Source organism: Cibotium barometz, chromosome 32 (assembly GCF_041138505.1).
Source record: "Cibotium barometz isolate CiBa-2024 chromosome 32, ASM4113850v1, whole genome shotgun sequence".
NCBI classification, from domain to species: Eukaryota; Viridiplantae; Streptophyta; class Polypodiopsida; order Cyatheales; family Cibotiaceae; genus Cibotium; species Cibotium barometz.
In genome coordinates this window covers 12,581,898-12,600,823 of record NC_141077.1, presented here as the reverse complement: position 1 = coordinate 12,600,823, position 18,926 = coordinate 12,581,898, and the positions used below count along the sequence as shown (strand labels likewise).

Genomic DNA, 18,926 nt, shown 5'->3' with positions numbered 1-18,926 from the left:
CAGAGGGTATTTGGGACTCAATACTGTGTCCTCTCCATCTCTCCCTCTCTCTCTCTTTTTTCTGCACATCTTCATTCAGTTTTGTGCGTTAATTCCGTTGTGTAAAGTGTGCTGATTTCTGAGCATTGAAGTTACCTATCTTCTCCGAAGCTACTGCATGTGACATTGATAATCCAATGTCCATAATGCATGCACACACACTTTTTTCAAAAAGTAAAAACCAGTGTTCTATTACCAAGGAGCAATGAACATGGGGAGGATGTACTTCAAAGAGAAGTCATTCAATGCGTGCCTGCGTGCGCACACACACACACTCCGCTTTTTGTCTCTGTCACGCACGCCCACCCGCGTGTCCACATGGATGCATTCATGAGAAGAAATTCTCCAAAACTCCGAAATGTTATGATATTTAATCATAAAAATGAAGCATCTTGTAATCAAATATTCGATGCCAGCCATAAATATATAGGTGAAAATGTAGACTGCAGCATGATATTCTTTGACAGAAGCATGTCTACATTGTGTTTAAAAAACAGTGAGAGAGCTAACTTTTTGTCTTTAAAGTTGTATCTCTTATAAAAAATAGTTTAAGTTTTGGAGTTTGATTTGTTTTTTTGGAATGAATTGACCAATGAAGTTGTGCAGATTCGTGCATTATGGATCGATGAAGAAGATGAAGATGGCAACAGTTTTTTTTGGCATCGCAAGAAGCAAAAAGAAAGGACTTGCTATACAAGGATAGCAGAAGGGAAGCCAAAAGTGATTGAAAAAGAAGAGGTTTTAAGGAGAGTTTTCGTAGGAAAGATCCCTGTGATGGTGATGTCCAATATATGCTATTTTTCTGATTTGCGAAGGGAGGATCACATTAGGGCAGGCCATTGCCACTTTGACAATGGGGGTTATTTCATCATAAATGGTTCAGAAAAGGTTTGAATCTTGGTTACCCTTCTAGAAAACATCTCGGACAAATGAAATTCAAGGAATTTTTTTTCATTTGGAAATAATTTTGTCGAAGTCTCTTAAAAAAATGACGAGAAAAATGAAGGCATAGTTTTCCCAATGCACATCCAAGTGAGTGCCGTGCTGGTGCAATCTCCATAGTGTAATGTGGAGCCCAATTCCTTCAATCAGTATCTCCTATGAAGTAACATGACTTTTGCAATGTGACCAAATCCAAGGGGGTGACTTGCATTGTGTGTCTATTTGCATGAATGGTATGTTTAGTTGGTGTCCCCTCATAGAAAGCCTAGCTACAGATTCTCAGCCTTCATGTCTTTATGAAAATCAGGACAAGTGCATGAAGGTTGAGACTTAATGCGCACATCATAAGATCCACCACCACCATGACTTCCAATGTTGTAGGCATACTGCTTGGCACTCATTAATATGGCAATGCCATATTAAAGACACTTACATGATTAATGCTTATGGCCCTCGCCAGCCAATTAGCTTGCATGCATAAATTCAAGAAGTTTGTTTGTATTTGTTGCAACATCAACATGGCTATTCACAACATGAACTAAAAGAGAACAGAAAAAAGATCACCAGAAGGTGCAGGAAACCGCGAGCTCCCCGAACTGCGCCCCTCCTTCCTCCCTCGCTGCGCCCCTCCTTCCTCCATCGCCTGAATCGTTCCCTTCCGCCTCTGCCTTCGCTTCCCTCCCTCATCGCTACCCCCTCCTTCTTCCTCGTTTTTTCCTGTGCTCCCCAATCTGCGCCCCTCCCTCCTCCTTCGCTGCGCTCCTCCATCGCCTGAATCGTTCCCTTCCGCCTCTGCCTTTGCGTCCCTCCCTCTTCGCTGCCCCCTCCTTCTTCCTCATTTTTTCCTTCGCTGCGCCATTTTGCTTCTCTTCCTGCTTCGCCCCCTTTCCTCCTCCACCTCCCCTCCTTGTCTTTGCCCGCCCTAGCCCTCCTATTCATCATTTTGCCTCCCCTCCTCTAATCGCATCCCCTCCTTCCTCAGCGCAGCGCTGTTGTGCTGCCCCTCCCCTGCCCCTCTTCGCCTCTAAAATTTCAGCCTCTCCCTTGCCTCCCTTTTCCTTTTTTCCTGTTCCCTTTTCCTCCCTCCTTTCCTTTCCTCCACCTCAACGCCTTCCTCTTCCCCTTGGTTTGGATTGCTCCTCATCCGGGTTCGGATTGCTCCTCATCCGGGTTCAAGTCAGCCTTTTTCTTCGATTAGCATCATGGCTTATCATTCTCCCTTGGCCGGGCGAACCATTGTTTTCTTCGAAGCCGAGCTCGCGGTCCTCTACGCTGAAATAGAGAAAGACTCCAAAATGACCCTCATTGCCAGAATCTTTGGATCTCACCCGTCCCGTCTCCAGGCTCGGGATTGGGTCCTGGCGGCTCTGCCCTCTGACCTCGCTCTACACTTTGGAGATGTCAGATTGCTTGGAAGAGGTTTCTTCCAAGTGGATTTTGATTCTGAGGATGCAGCCTTAGAGGTTTTGAAGGGAAGTCCTTTGCCATTGGGCCCGAGGAAGATATTTTTTCTTCCCTACTCCAGCTATTTTGACCCTGTTGAGGAAGACCGGAACCGCTTCTCGATTACTCTCAGATTTCTAGGTCTTCCGCGTGCATATTGGCCTATGTTAGAGGCCATCGGGTCTGCCTTTGGGCTTGTTCTTCAAGTGCCCCCCCTTCACGCCTTGCCGACATCTTCTGCCCAGGCGGTCACTGCCTCGGCGGATGCTGTCCCAAAGGTCATGGTTCTTGCCCGTGACATTGAGCTCTTTGAGGACTATGTCTTGCTTCCGGGCCCTTGTGGCCCTTTGAAGCAACGTATGGAGATTGCAGGTAAACCCAATCAGTGCTGGGTTTGTCACCAACAGGGTCACTTTGCTCGAGATTGTCCTTGGGCTCGAGGTTGCAAGAGGCCTCATAAGCGTGCCTCTCAGGCGCCACCTCCCTTGGTTCCTTCCCGTCCTTCAGTCCACCAGGTATGGCGTGTTGTCTCTCACGCCCGCCTCCCTGGTGCGATTGATGGGAAGGCTTCCTCGGATCATGTACAGATAGATGATGTTTCTGGTCAGAGGGATGTGTCAGTTGATGCATCTTTGCAGAGAGATGATATTTCTGATTAGGATGATTTTGTGAAGTCCTCTCTACTTGGAGGGGGTGATATGTAGGATGTTCAGCACAGTGGGGATCATGTATTGCAGGATTTTGAGCATGATGCCATTGCCCTTGATGCCCCGCACGGCGAACAGGTTTCTCGTATATATGCAGGCAGGGTGCAGGGCCTCGGACAAGGGCATGTCAGTGGACTTTGCCCTGTGGATTTTTCCCGTCCTCCAGCATAATGAGAGGTGTCCTCAGGCTGCCCATCGTCTTCTTAGATCGGGGGTTAAACACCCTCTTCTCTTCCATGAGAATCGTCTCATGGAATGTTCAGGGCCTTGGAGGGCTTCCCACTCGTGGTAGGAAGCGGCTTCTTAAGGACCAGCTTCACCCTACTGTTACAGGAGGGTCTACGAATGGGCTTTTGTTGCAGGAACACAAATTGGATAGATCTCAATGTGGCAAAACTAGTAAGATGCTTTATGGCCACACCTTCTGGGCCTCGGCAGTTGGGACTAGAAGGGGTGCTTGTATTTCACTGGTAGCATCTATTATACCTCATGTTATTGGGCACGGTGTTATCATCCCTGCTAGAGTGCAGTGGATCTTGATCATGCTTGAGGGTCAGAAATTGGGAATTTTGAATATCTATGCACCTAACGTGAGAGGTGAAAGGGTGGCCTTTTGGGACACCGTTACAAATGTCATTCCCCAGGTTGATCATTGGATAGTGGGAGGAGATTTTAATATGGTTGAGCAACCTTCTGACAAGAAGGGTGGACGCGAAGGGGGTTTACACCCTTTGGAGCGAGCCTCATGGGAGAGGTTCACGCTTTCCTTTTTTGGCAGGGATTGCTGGATTGAGGATGACTTCCAGAGAAGGCCAAATTCCTTATCTTTCTCTTGGCATAACCGCAGGAGCGGGGATGAGAGCATCTTTGCACGTTTGGATAGGTTTTATGTGGATGATTGGTCCTTGGACAGAGGAGGCACCATTGCTATTATGCCTGGCACCACCAAATCCGATCATTGTCCCATCGTTTTGTGTCTCAGGGAGCCTGGGGCTCGCTCGGTCTCTCCCCGTATCCGTATCCCTGAGTCTCTTTATGTAGATGCTGACATTTCCCTTGAGATCAGAGAGATATGGAGATCTTGTGACGGTCCTGATCCTCGTCACAATATTGCGCTAGCTCTTGAGAGGACCAGCCATCATTATCATAGCATTGCCTTGTCTAAGAAGCAAGAGGTTCTGGACAAGGAGAGAGCTATTAGGCATAGGATTGCTGCTCTTCAGAGGGAACATGAAAAGCATCCACATGCGACTTGGATTACAGACCTGTTGACCACAGTTAGAGTAGAGGTGCAGTTGGCCATGGACAGGAGGGCTGAGTTCTCCTTTCATGCGAACGAGGCCTTTTGGACTCAGATGGGTGGCAGATGCAACAAAGAGTTTTTTTCTGCACACAGGCCTTCCCATAGTAGGTACTTGCAGGAATCGCAGGGTGAGGTTCAGATTGAGCCTGATAAGGTGAGGGATATTGCTTCAGAATTTTATCGATCTTTGTTGACTGCAGAGGTGCCCTCCCCTCAGAGAGATGTGGCACGGCAGAATGTTTGGGAGTGCATGCCGAGGCTCATTACAGATGCTATGTGTTCGTCCCTGGATGCCTCTTTCTCGAAGGATGAATTCCTTCACGCACTGCATGCTCTTTCCAGTGGTTCATGCCCCGGGGATGATGGTCTTTCTCCCGCCTTCGTTATTCTTTTTGGGGATCATATTGGAGATGCTTTCACTGTTGCCCTTCAGGAAATGTGGTTGTCGGGTATGATGCCTCCATACCTCCATAGTTGCAAGCATTCTTTGCATTCGTGCATTCGCATTCGAGAATGCCGAGTTTGCAAAAGAATGCATCGAGGGTGGATGCATTCGCATTCGTGGCGGGTAAAAAAATTATTTTTTTGGGCATAAATAGAATGTTCAAAGTCAATGCTTGAAAACACAATGAAAAACTTGAAAGCTTGAAACTTAAAAGATGTTAGAATTTAGAACTTAAGACTCAAGACTCAAGAGTGCTGGAAATGTACTCAATACTCATATTATCACATAAAGAGTGAAGTACATAAGTCAGAGTACCAGACTGTAGTCCCAAGGCAAAGAGCCCAACACACTAAAAGTGTAGTGTGCTCACACGGGAAAAAACCCTTGTCCAGCCAAGGTAAAAAGTGCCCGTGTGTGAGAGGTCATGTACATGGTGAATCGTGATCATTCATCATCTTCCTCTTCAGAGGAAGAAGATGAAGTAGCATCCTCATCTGTCTCAACAATATCAGCTTCAGCCTGCTCACTACCAACTGCATGCATGTCCTCTTCTTCCTCATCCTCCATAGACTCACGAGCCTCTTGTGAAGAAACAAGTCTCTCATCATCAAAGTTTTAAAAAATTGTAAGTGTTAAAAAAATTGCAGGCAAAGTTTGCAAAGGGATGCAAACTGCAAACGTTTGCAAACGTTTGCAAAGCCTTGCATTCGAGAATGTTTGCAACTATGCATACCTCACGGAGGGGCTGATTCACCTTATCCCCAAGAGTGGGGACAAGACTGACATCAAGCAATGGAGGCCCATCACCCTCCTTGGATCTGCATATAAAATCTTAGCTAAAGCCTTGCGTATAAGGTTGCAGCCGATTCTCCAAAGGACTATCCATGATACCTAGAATGGGTTCCTCCAAGGAAGGAGTATATTTGATAACATCTTTTCTTTCTGGGAAGCTGTCGAGTGGGCAAAGGCTAGTCAGCAGCCTCTTGCCATTCTTTTGCTTGATTTTGAAAAAGCTTACGACGCAGTGGATTGGGATTTTTTGGAGGGCACTATGGCACACATGGGGTTTTCCCAAAACTGGATCAGAGGGGTGTGCTGCCTATACAGGGAGGCTCATAGCACTGTTTTAGCCTGTGGGGGGCGTGGTGAGCGTTTTCAGATTTCTCGTTCAGTGAGGCAGGGCTGTCCCCTTGCCCCTTTTCTGTACCTCATTGTAGCTGAGGCTATGAGCAGGTTTCTTAGGGCTGCCCCTGGTGTTGTGGGTCTTAGGCCGCCTTTATGTACAGAGGAAGAGTTTTTGGACTCTGAGTTAGCAGATGATATGGCGTTGTTCCTTGAGGCTTCAAATGCTTGTTTATGTGCTTTCTGGACAGCCTTGGAGGCCTTTTGTTTGGCAGCAAGAGCTACTATCAATTGGCATAAGTCAGTCGGTTTTTGGATCAGTGATTCTCCTCTTGCAAATTGGGGTACAAATGTTGGTTTGAGAGAGGATGCTCTGCTAGATACCTTGGTTGTCAGGTGGGCGTTGACATCTCCCCTGCACAACAGTTTGCTCCTGTGCTCTTAAGCATTAAAAGCAAACTCCATCACTAGAGTAGGAGGAAGCTCGACTTGGCCTCTAGAGCTTTGGTGGTTAACCAAGTTTTGCTAGCCACGACTTGGTTTATCGCTTCGTGCTGGATTTTTCATAAGGGCTACATTGGATAGCTTCATCGCCTTATTCGGAACTTTCTTTGGTCAGGGCTTGATGGAAATGCACACACCAGGGCTAGAGTTGCCTGGGAAACCATTATCAAGCTGAAGCAAGAAGGGCGATTGAATATCATTGACCCTAAGGTGCAATGTAAGGCTTTGCTGTGTAAGCTGGTTGTTAGGGGCTTTCTTCCAGGCTCTGAGCCATGGAAGGACTTTCACATGCAGCAGATCATGAAGTGTGTCCCTGTTCGCGGAGGTGACTAGACTCTCAGCTCACGCTTTAGTTTTTCGGATGCAGTTCACCGCTTCCCTTCATCTCGCCTAGTTAGGTCCCTCCTACGGGCCTGGGACTGCATGAGGAGTTTTTTGGTACACATTCCCCTGCGTTCAGCAGAGGAAGTTAACCGGCAGCCCATTCTGTGGAATGATTTGATCTTAGATGTGCATGGTAGGCCTCTTGGGCTAGCTATGCATATTCTTTGGGCTGGCTGGGAGACGCTTTGCCCTTCAGTGTTGGCTTGGAAGAGGTTTCAGAGCCTCACCGAGGTACAGAGATTGGATCTCACACAGCATTTGAGAGGCTCTAGTCAGAGGATTGCACAGATTGACACAGCCATTCCCAACCACTGGATTACTGGATCTTTCTTGGAAGACCATCATCATTCTTGGTTTGGGCCTTTTTCTGGGACAGGTGTTCCTCTTCAGGTTATGGGTCTCTTCTTGCCTAGGGAGGATGATGTACCGGTCTTCTTTTCTGTACAGGATGGATGGCAGTTGGAGAGATGTGACGTGCAGGACCTTATTGAGGGTCCCAGATTCGTCCAGTCAGAGTTGTTGGTAGGTTAGGGAAGCACGTTTTTGTTGACCCCCCCTCTCTGGGATGATCACAGAGAGTGTTAGCCTTTGGTTGTATGGTGGCTGCCCTATCAGACATTTGCATTGGGACCCCAGTGAGTGGGTGTGGAAGGATGCTTGTAACCCCTTGAAAAGCATGCCTTTTTTCAATTATATGGTGCGGAATGCCAAACATCTTATCTTGGGACACATTCAGAGTGTCCCTACTCTTAGACCCCATTGGGAATCTTACGGCATTTCGACTGACATTCAGAGGGTTTTTTGGCGGAGATTGTGGCATTCTTATAGGTAGCCACAGATTTCCTTCTTTATCTGGGTTTCTCTTCATGGTGGTCTGGCCACCAATCAGTGGAGGTCAGTTACTGGTGCTTGCCCAGCATGCCCTAGATGTGCAGGAGTTTCGGAGTCAGTTTACCATTGTTTATGGGAATGAAGGGAAGCACAGAGGGTTTGGTCTACGATTGCTCACCTCTTTGGTAGGATTAAGAGGGATGCTATCATTTCTTTTGGTTCTATCATTTGGTTGACACAGTCTGGGCCACAGCTGAGATTCGAGGGGACTGACAGGAGCTTGGCCATTATGGTTAGGCAAGGAGTTGCTCGGTAGTGTTGTCTTCAGGATTTGCCACTTTCACACTTTGTCCCTCCGGCACAGAGGTTAGACAGTTCTTGGGAGATTATTGCTAGCATCTCAGCCTGGAATATCTGGAAGGCTAGATGCACCGAGGCTATTGAGGATACTCCCGTTTTTGTTTCTCAGTGTCTTTGCAGGATTTGGAGTGATATTATTCACACCATCATGGCTACCTGGGCCAGAATCCAGGGATCTTCGAGGGCTGCGGAGAGGAAGCGTGGCCAGTTTATGAGAGAGTGGGACATTGGTATCTTTTTCACATCCTCTCATTCGGGACCCTATTGGCAGCACAGGGCTCCTGATTGGTTGAGATATCCACCTTTCTTGGTGTGAAATCTCCATTTTGTAAAAAATTTTCATACTTAATAGAAGTCTCCTTTCTGGAAAAAAGACAACCTGAACTAAAACAAAAAATACTATGTACTTTGCCATGGATTGCCCCAAGGCTAGGGGTTAAGGAGACGGTGCAAATTTGAGATACAAGAAGAGGACACAAAAGTTGTCTTGCTTTTAGACTGCCTTATTTATTTGTATTTTTGGATGGAAAAAATGCCTTTCTTAGGAAATCATTCCTAGGACAAGAACGTGGTGTTCTACTCCTGCTGGTGACAGACCCGAGCTGGCACTGTCTAGGTCTACCTACAATCTCCATCGTTGCTTCAACGGTCCCAGAAGCAACACAAAGTCTGCAATAAGCTCACTTTTAGGAGCATGCACCATAACCGAGGACAATGTCCGCCGAGACAAAGACCACCTGGGTGGTAGAGGTTGGCAAGGCAAAGGATAGGGGGCACCTGCATGACTAGCCCAAAATCTGACCCAATGTTTCCAGAATCGGCCAGTATGCGGGAGGAAGATGTGGGAATCTGAGTCTAAGAGGTTCGGTATTCTTCAATGTATGCGGAGCTGGGTTGAGCACCCAAGCGGCGGACAGTCCCTAGTTTAGACACTTGGATGTTAGCCATGTTTGGCCGGATGGTTAGGAGACAGCTTATGTAGTCTTGGCATCATGCCAAGTAGGATGCATATAAGGGCAGGCCGACTGGCCACACACCAAGGTACAAGGAGATATTCGTGGGACACCTTGTCCTTGGGTTGCAGGCCAACACGGGCACCCAGACAACCTTGGATGGGTCTGGAAGTTACGCATGTACAGTAGGTCTTTGTTGTAGTATAATATGGATCTTGTTGGGTGATGTGGTTGATTTGGTCTATTTGGACCAGTTGAAGGGTGGCCGCATACGATACGACTAACCTTGTATAAATATAGACTAGTTCGTCAACCTTCTTAGTCATATTGAGATCACTGAGTTTAGATTTATCTTTATTGTGTTGAGCATCCTTTTATGTGCATGCCATCCTCTGTCTAGAGTCTACCTAGAACGCCATCAGAACTCCTTTTCGGAGCACACGGGTGGGAAGATGCCATCAATTTGTAAATTTGGTTTGGAATACTGCAATAGGAATTCAGTATTATTCTCCATCTCTCTTGCATCAAGTGCCTTTGTTTCATGATCATTCGTTTGTGGTAATATTATCTTACACTAGGAGTTGCAGATCTGCTACAGAAAAATGACACTGGGGAGTGGTCTGAGTTGGGGTAGATGGAGGCATGGAGTCCTTCGAGGGGGAATAACCAGAAATGGCATGCTGGTGCCAAAATGAGAACAGGGAAGACCCTAGAGCAATGCAAGGGGGCACCGCGGGGGGGCGGGGGGGGGGGGGGGGGGGGGGGGAGGCATAGGCAAAGGACAGAGGGCAGGCATGAGGGGGGAACACACACGTGGGCCGAATGGGAGGGGGGGTTTCCAGCTCGAAGGCTCACGGGAGCTCTTCATGGCCTTACTCTTTTTAAAGAGGAGCATCCCTAAGGAATGTGTTCTCACTTTACTGATCATCTTAAGAGGGGATGTCTCATCTAAGGACTCAATTCCCATGAAATTTAGGTTAAGATCGATTGTCTCTTCATCCAACGTCTCTTACACTACCTTGGCTGGCCTTTGTTTGACCAGTGTCTTTTGAATTGGATGTTTTTTTTGCTTGGGCATCTACCTTCTCTTCCATTTTTTTGTTGAAGAGAATTAAATGAAAGTTCAATTATTAATTTTGTTAAACATTATTTACTATGCTTTCAAATACATTTGCTGTGATTTGACAATGTGCTGCATAAGTATATTGACAATCCATACCCTAATCATGCAAACACCCATTATTTTTTATGAGTTTGGTGATTTGGAACTCTAGGTCTGATTGTATAGTGGTAATTTTTGTTAGATATAGGTGTATGTACTGATATTGATAGAAGTTCATAAAAACAGGTATTGAGTTCTCAAGAACGGATTCTACACCGAATTTTGTGCACATCATTGAGAAAAGATGAAGGTTTCACTTGCACATTTACATCATCAAGTACCAAAAAGCCGATAAGGCAGATCAAGACTACAGCAAGGATCATATTTTCTAATACGAAGTCCAAGACTCAGCGAGGAATACCGTTTCTTACAATTCAGTTCTTCGGACTCAAAAGTCCTGTCCCGGCAGTCATCTTGTTCCGAGCACTTGGGGTCGCCAATGATAAGGTACTGGTTGAGAGGGTTTGTGAGGACGCCAGCGATAGTGAAATGGGAAATCTAGTGGTTCCCTCTTTGTACCAAGCAGATGAAGAGATGGGTTTGTTCCAAAAAGTAAGCAAAGAGGATTCTGTATATGAAGAATCTACCGAAAGCAAACAACATGCCATGCATTGTCTCCAAAAGTATGTTCACCTACAAGCATCAGTCCAGGAGATTTTAGACAAGAACCTCTTTCCTCATCTTGAAAACGCTGATACACAGAAAGCCATGCTTTTGGGTTACATGTTTCATTGCCTCTTGTCATGCTTTCTTGGGCGGCGGAAACCAGACAGTAGAGATGAATTTAAAAACAAGCGTGTTGAATTGGCGGGCAGCCTTTTTAGCCGGCAGCTAAAGCAACTGGTGTATCAATTTCAAAAAAACTTACAAAAAAAGCTGGATAAAACAACTGCAAACGCAGAAAGCTTCATGCAGCAATTGCAGTGCCATATTGATGGGTCCATTATAACAAATGGGTTTACAACTGCTTTGTCTACTGGGAATTGGGCAGGTCGTACCAGTGGGGTGGTTGCCACACTGAAACGTAATAACTTGCTCGATACCTTGTCTCACCTTCAGCAGATACGTCTTCCAGTTCCATGTGTGGTCAAACAAAATGGGCAATACTACAGGTAAGTTATTCCATGTGAGTCAAATGTTGCTCTTTTTGAAGGAGAATTTCTCATACTATGGGGTAAAAACATAGTCTCAGATGCACAAAGAGCCCTTAAGTCCTAGAGTGCACAAGTAAGGGGTACCTTCTATACAGAACCATGTGTGTATGTGATGAGAGAGAGAGAGAGAGAGAGAGAGAGAGAGAGAGAGAAATGAAATGATATATTAACGTCTTTAAGAGGCCATAATGGCCTATGAGACCAAAACTGAGAGGACATCTGAAGTTGGTGTCTCATCAAAGAGAACAACTAAATGAGCCTAAACAGTACAATAAAGTGATTGTCTTACAGTTATAAGAACAGAATTGGAAGACTCCGAGATGATACTGAGTAGAAAATACTGGAAAATGTATATCAGGTAGATCCATGTTTGCTGATCAGCTGAAGTGTTGCCCTCTCCTTAGATCAAGTATCTCCGCCATGGGGCTGTCTAGAATGGAGAGGTTGTAGAAGCGAGGCGCCTCCGAGCCTATAAAATACTTCCAATAAAGTGTGTTACCTATAATTTACACGGTATTTGCAATCTTCATAAATGGAGATGTTTATGGGATTCTATACATATGAGGAGACTAGATATAGTTTGTTTGCCACAAACACCACGAGCCATGAGTCACTATCTGAGGAGAGGGATCAATGAACCAGTGCTTCCCCGAACAACCAACAATCCTCATTGGACTAAGCTTGGTGTGTGGGATGATCTCCTTCATGCTACATCTCCTCAATCTCTATCCAAGCATGATAGAATAGATGATGCAATCTGTATCCTCCTTGCCCGGGAGAGCAATGACGTGCAAAGGTACACCTATCCTAGAAAAAGCTCCCAGCCATCTCAAATGATAATCTCCATGAAAGATCCCAGAGAGCCACTCGTGCGGTATAGTTGCATCAATCTGATCAATTCATATGCGAGAGCCCCTAGGATGCTAAATGGATGCAACTCTCCGATCCACTGGAAGACTCGTGATCAAATATCTTCAGTGGGATCTAGGTGAGTGAGAGTGGATTGATGCTTCTATTTGGGCTCGTATTCAGGGGTTCCACTCAAGCACGTTGTATTTATTCTTGAGTGGAACCATGGCATTTTCTTTTCCTCTAGTCCCACAAGTCTTTCATGGCACCATGATGCTCCTCAGTGGTGGCTGAGATCACATTACATATCGGGGTGATTCTATTCTATTTAGGCTTATAGCCGTGATTGTTGTATGCCTTTTTTCATACTTAATAGAAGTATCTTCTTTGTTTTTTTTACATAAAAACCCTTTTTCAGTTTCATTGTCTAGAATGCCATGCTTCTCATCATTCGACAAATGCATAGGATCCCTACTCTCGGGCCTCATTGGGAGAGTTATGACATCACTCCAGTGATACAGTGTTGATATTGGCAAAGGCTTTGGCATTCATACAGAAGGTGGCATTCATACAGAAGGAGCCAGATCTCTCATTTCTTTTGGTTGTTTTTACATGGTAGTCTCTCCACAAATCAATGGAGATCGATTTTCAGTGTAGCACCTTCGTGCCCGAGACGTGCGGCAAATTCTGAGACTATACAACATTGTTTATGGGGATGCAACAATGCACACCGTATTTGGGGTTCTATAACCCAACTTATGAGCAAATTGAGTGGCTGCGCAATGTATGTTACTCGGGGGGGAATCGCTTGGTTTTCCCAGTCTGGTCCACAGCTTTTCTACGAGGGCAGTGATACAGACATTGCTATTTTTATTCATAGAGGTGTTGCCCAACATGTTTTTTTGTAGGATGTCCCTCACTGAGATTATACACCCCACAGGCATAGGATTGACACCTGTTGGGAGATTGTTGCTAGTATTACAGCATGGTAGATCTGGAGAGCTAGATGAATGCAGGAAATTGAGGGTGTCCAAATTTTTGAGTCTCAGTGCATTAGTAATATATGGAGTGATATCATCCATACTCTTTTTTTCTTCTTTTTTTTTTTTAGTGAAGATGCATTTTTATTAATAATAAGAAAAGAGTACATATAAACTGTGGGATAGTCTTCTCAAACAATCAAGAGAAGAACTACCCATAGAAACTGCTCAATCCAAAATCCTCTTTGTGAGTAGTTTCATTGCATCTGACTCCAGTCTGTTTATACTCACTAGACTAGCAATGTTAGCTTTCACTAAACAAATAACTTTCTTAGGATCTACACTTTGCATGCCATCATTAACAAAGACCAGAGTGTTCCTTGTAGACCATATCTCCCACAGGCATGTAAATCTTGCAAATCCATACACTTTTTTTTCAAGGAAGAAACTTCTATTAAGTATGAGAAAGGCATACAACAATCACGGCTATAAGCCTGAATAGAAGCACCCCAATATGTAAGGTGATCTCAACGATTGAGCATCATGGTGCCATGAAATCTAGACACCCTCAATTGCCTCCATGCATCTAGCTCTCCAAATCTACTATGCTATAATAATGGCAACAATCTCCCAACAGGTGTCAATCCTTTGTCTGGGGGTGTATAATGTGAGTGAGAGATATCGTACAACAAACCATACTGGGCAATACCTCTACGAATGAAAATAGCAATGTCTGGATCACTGCCCTCGTACAAAAGCTGCAGACCAGACTAGGAAAGCCAAGCAACTGCCCCACAAGTAACATACATGACGCAACCACTCAACTTGCCCCTAAGTTGGGCTATAGAACCCCAAATATAGTTTGCACTTTTGCATCCCCATAAATAGTGTTGTATAGTCTCAGAATTCGCCGCACATCTCAGGCAGGTAGGTGTTACACCGAAAACCGATATCCATTGATTGGTGGGGAAACCACCATGTAAGAACAACCAAAAGAAATTAGAGATTAGGCTCCTTCTGTATGAATGCCAAATCCTATGCCAATATCTGGGGCTATCACCTTACTTGGGAGTGCATATAAGATTCTTGGTAAGGCACTGAGCATTATATTGCAGCCTATTTTGCAGGATGTCATTCATGATACTCAGAATGGATTCTTATACGGAAGGAGCATATTTGATAACATTTTCTCGTTTTGGGAGGCCGTGGAATGGACCAAAGTGAGTAATCAGTCTTTAGCCATTCTGCTTTTGGATTTTTAGAAGGTCTATGATAGAGTGGACTGGGACCATAGTTGTCACGATACGACGATACCGTACGGGAATTTTCGGTACGATATGAAATTTTCGGATACCGTACGATAAAATACGGTTTTTTTATTAACACTTACAAACTATGGAGCTTCAAGCTTTAATGTGAGGGAAGGTTGGGGGGGGAGGAGTCTACAATGCTTGAGGAACCAGAACATGGAGATGTGTCTCTCCCAGTTGGATCTCCCAATTGTCTCCAAAAAAGAACCTGCATGGGTAATGCAATACCAAAGGTCTCCTAGTGTAGCGTTTATGACTAAGGAACCATCCTTGCACAAATACGAGCAATGCACCTAGGGTGATAGGTTTAGGGACTCCTCTCTAGATCAAAATGGCCATGTCCAAATCTTCTCCCTCGTACATCACTTGAGGATCTGATTGTCTAGCCTCCCTATACCAGGGATCTCCAAGTGATGTAGCAGGATTCTCTCATCCTACCAATGAAGTGTACACTACCAATCTACCTTGCTAGATTTTTTAGTCTACCTTGCTAGATTTTTTAGGTCTTTGAGCAACCCCATATGGAATACTGACTGGACACGAAAGTTGCGAAGTATTGCGGGCATTTGGGATCTTCGTTAAGCAGGATTTCTATATTTTTTTTAGCATTTGGAATTTTTTTCGCAAGGTGTGGGGGGGAGGGGGGGTTTTTAAAATTAAAAATTTTAAAAAAATCGCACCGTACGGTACGAATGGGTTCGTACCGGTACGAGAAACAACTATGACTGGGACTTCCTTCAAGGTACTCTTATCCATATGTGTTTCTCTCAGAGATGTATCAGGGGAGTTCCATGCATGTATCGTGATGCCCACAGTAGTGTGCTCGCTTGCGCGGTGATAGAGGAGAGCGGTTTCAGATCTCTCGCACAGTACGAGAGGGTTGCTCTTTAGCCCCATTATTATATATCATAGTTGCAGAGGCCATGAGCATCTTCCTCCCACTTCACTGCTCGTATTTCTGGGTTGAGGTTGCCTCTTTGTAGTCAAGAGGAGTTGGTTGACTCTGAGTTAGATGATGACACAGCCATGTTCTTGGAGGCCTCACACATGTTTATGTTCCTTCTGGGTGGCACTAGAAGAGTTTTGTTTGGCAGCAGGAGAACTCATTAATTGGCACAAATCTGTTGGTTTTTGGATTAGCAACTCGCCAAGATTTGCTTGGGGTGTAGAGCTTGGTTTTACTTGGATCAATCGAGAATGCACTGCTAGATATTTGGGATGCCAGTTGGGGTTGATATTTCTCCCGCGCAACAGTTTGCTCTGGTACTTATGAGTATCCCGAAGAAGCTTCTTCATTGGAGCTCCAGGAGATTAGATTTAGCCTTCGGAGCATTGGTGGCTAATCAAGTATTTCTTGCCTCGGCTTGGTTTATTGCCTCTTGTTGTTGGTGCTTCTCTCGTGCGTGCATTGGTCAATTGTTGCGAAGGTTGATCAGCAATTTTCTTTGGTTGTGTTTGGATGGCACCACAGACACACGTGCTAGGGTAGCTTGGCTTATAGTTATTTAGCCTAGACGAGAGGGGGGGCTGAATTTTATTGATACGGATGTTCAATGCAGGGCGTTGCTTTGCAAACTTGTGGTCTAAGGTTTCCTACTAGGCACTGAGCCTTGGAAGGATTTTTTCTTGTCTCAGATTTCCGGATGTACACCCCATGTTTGGAGCGATTGAATGCCTAGCACACGGTTTTTATTCACAGTTATTGCAACCATTGTTAGAGCATGGAGAAGCATGAGACCATTTTGGCTGCTTCCTAGGTCTTTGGATGAGGCTGACCGAAAACCTATTATGTGGAACGAGTTCATTAGGGATGAGGCCAGTTGGCCACTTGGTGCATCTTGCATGCAGTGGTCAGGATTGGGGAGATGTGCATACACAGTTAACCACAACCCAACACTATGTGGTCTTTTGGGGCATAGGGGCAACTGGAGTTTGGGCAGCTGAAGGAGGCATCTGCTGGGTAAGACCACGCCACCTCCTAGTGTGGAGTCTCAATGTGGGACAATCTCTAGCAATGTGGTCCTGTCGATGACAAATCCAACACTGGTCAGGTTTGCCTGCAGTCTCCATCCTCTAACTGAAATGAGAGCCGTCAGGCCTTTAAAGCATGATATAATCGTGAGTAATCAATGCATCAGGAAGAAGCACAAAAACCCAGGGTACACCATCAAAAGCGGCGGTGACAGAAGTGGAAGCTAAGGCGGGAGAGCCCGGAAGGGCCGGTACCTCCAAAAGATGTCCCTATGCAAGCTAAAGACCAAGGAAGACCAAGGAACCGCAATGAGACCGGGGTTAGTTGTTGATCCCATGAGCGGCAAAGGATTTGGAGTTTCTTCAATTCCTATCCCTTGTTGACAAATGCTTTTATTTGTGGAGATTTTAACAACTCTCCACAAAGGGAGGATAATACATTTGGCTCCTCTCATAAGTTACATGTTGAGTGTCAGGCTTGGAACAATTTCATTCTACAAATACATGCCTCTGATCTTTGGCTTTCTACCATGGCTGGAATTCTAGGATTCGCTTATCGCCATGATGCTCTTACTCAATACTGGGCTGGATTGGACAGATGGTATTTGTTACATACTCGATAGTATGGCTCCTTTTCATGTAAGCTTCGAGTTGATTATGCCTCAACACTCTCTGATTGTACACCACTGTGGTTGACATTATATTTTCATATGCCCTTATGGGAACCTCCTCTACAGCGTCAGAGATTGTTACACATAAATAACAGCTATCTCTCGCATGATGCCTTCAAAGCTTTAATACATGATGCCATTTCTCCAATTCCTGCTCAGTTGTTAGATAATGTTGACATTGCTTGGTTTCATTTTGTGCAACGAATGAAAATAGTCATTTTCTAACTATGGCAGGTGCTATGTTGCGAATGCCAGGGAAAGAGTTGAAATGGCTAAGCAACAAATCCAATTTCTCACGACGCTCAGCCATCTTCAAACTCTTACGCAAGATCAACAAATGTGTTGTGCGAAGTCAAAGTGTGTGTCTCTGTGAATTAACAAAGAAAGATACAAAAATGGCAAATCCGATCGAGATGTAAGCAAATCCAAGATAAAGGTTACTCATCTAAATAATATTTGTATACTGATAGGTAGAGACACAAAATTGTGCGTGTTAAGAAATTTGATGGAACATGGACATCCACAAAAATGGAGCTTGCAACAACTGAATGTCTCAACCATTATCAGCACATATTTCTGAGTTTATCTGTTGCGGGTACTAATGTTCATGATGCTTGAATTTTTTTCTTAAATTGTGTGTATGCCATTGTTGACAATGTATCTGCTTTGAGATATTTCTTTTCTTCACTAAGGAAGAGCGGACACATACATTATATGGCATGGGACATTGGAAGTCACTTGGTTGGGATAGTCTGATGGTTGAATTCTTTGTTGCCTTCTTCTGGAATGAGCTTAAACTTTCAATCTTGACCATGATTAATGTTACATGGGAAACACAATGTATGCCTAATTCTTGGAAAGAAGGCCTTGTGACTTTGGTATCTAAAAAATCATTGGGAGAATCCTTTAGTGATTGGAGACCAATGACATTAATGCCAGTTATCTATAAATGCTTGCAAATCGTATTGGTGGTCTACTTTTCCATGGTTTGCATCCACAACAATATGGTTTTGTCCCCAAAAGACGAATTATGGGTAATATTACTAATGTATATCTGACGATGGAATATGCCAAATATACTTATCAGAAGGTCCTTGTTATGTAGCAAAAGCTTTCGATATGCTTCAATGGGACTACATAGCTAAGATCATGGCTACAATGGGCTTTGGTTGTAAAATGAAACAAGCTATTTTTTGGTTATATTGAGAAAGAATTGCTTAGTGTGTTTTGGCTCGTAATCTTTCATCGAAGTGGACATTGCAAAAATCTAGGCGTCAAGGATGCCCTCTTAGTGCATTACTCTATGTAATTTCTGTACATCCACTTTTGATGTATATGGATGTTCTGAATGCCCAGGGGCAAAGACCAAAGATCATCTCAAAAGACATAGCGCTCCTGTATGGGGCTTGGTTTTCCACAACAATCCCAAGGCATCAGACATAAAAGTATCAATATTAGTTTTATGCCAGAGCAACAGTGGCAAATAAAATTGCACATAGGCCATAATGATTGATTGAATAATTCTGAGATGCACATGTAAAGGCCATGTAGAAAGCTTCCAATATGCTAGCTTGGCCTTTAATTTGTTCAATACCCAATGAATGGCATCCTGCACATAGATATATACCATGCCAGTGGATATCCCAAATGTCTAAGCAGTTGGTCTGGTGGAATAATTTGTCCTGGCCATAGTAGTGCATGATGCCAGTCACACAAGAAGTCAACGGAAGTAGTTTAGACTTAGAAAAGTTGATATAAAGTCCAACTACTTTACCAAATAATTCCAAATTTCTCAT

General features: G+C 44.5%; 1 protein-coding gene across 2 annotated transcripts in view; it reads left to right on the top strand.

The window, feature by feature from the left end:
• LOC147619835 (DNA-directed RNA polymerases IV and V subunit 2-like) overlaps window positions 1-18,926 on the top strand; it is a 114,189-nt gene that overhangs the window by 87,425 nt on the left and 7,838 nt on the right. For both annotated transcript variants that reach the window (XM_086825679.1, XM_086825678.1), the window contains 2 exons: window positions 646-927; window positions 10,382-11,307. In XM_086825679.1, coding sequence (XP_086681805.1) covers window positions 646-927; window positions 10,382-11,307 — 1,208 coding nt within the window. The remainder of the gene's footprint in view (window positions 1-645; window positions 928-10,381; window positions 11,308-18,926) is intronic.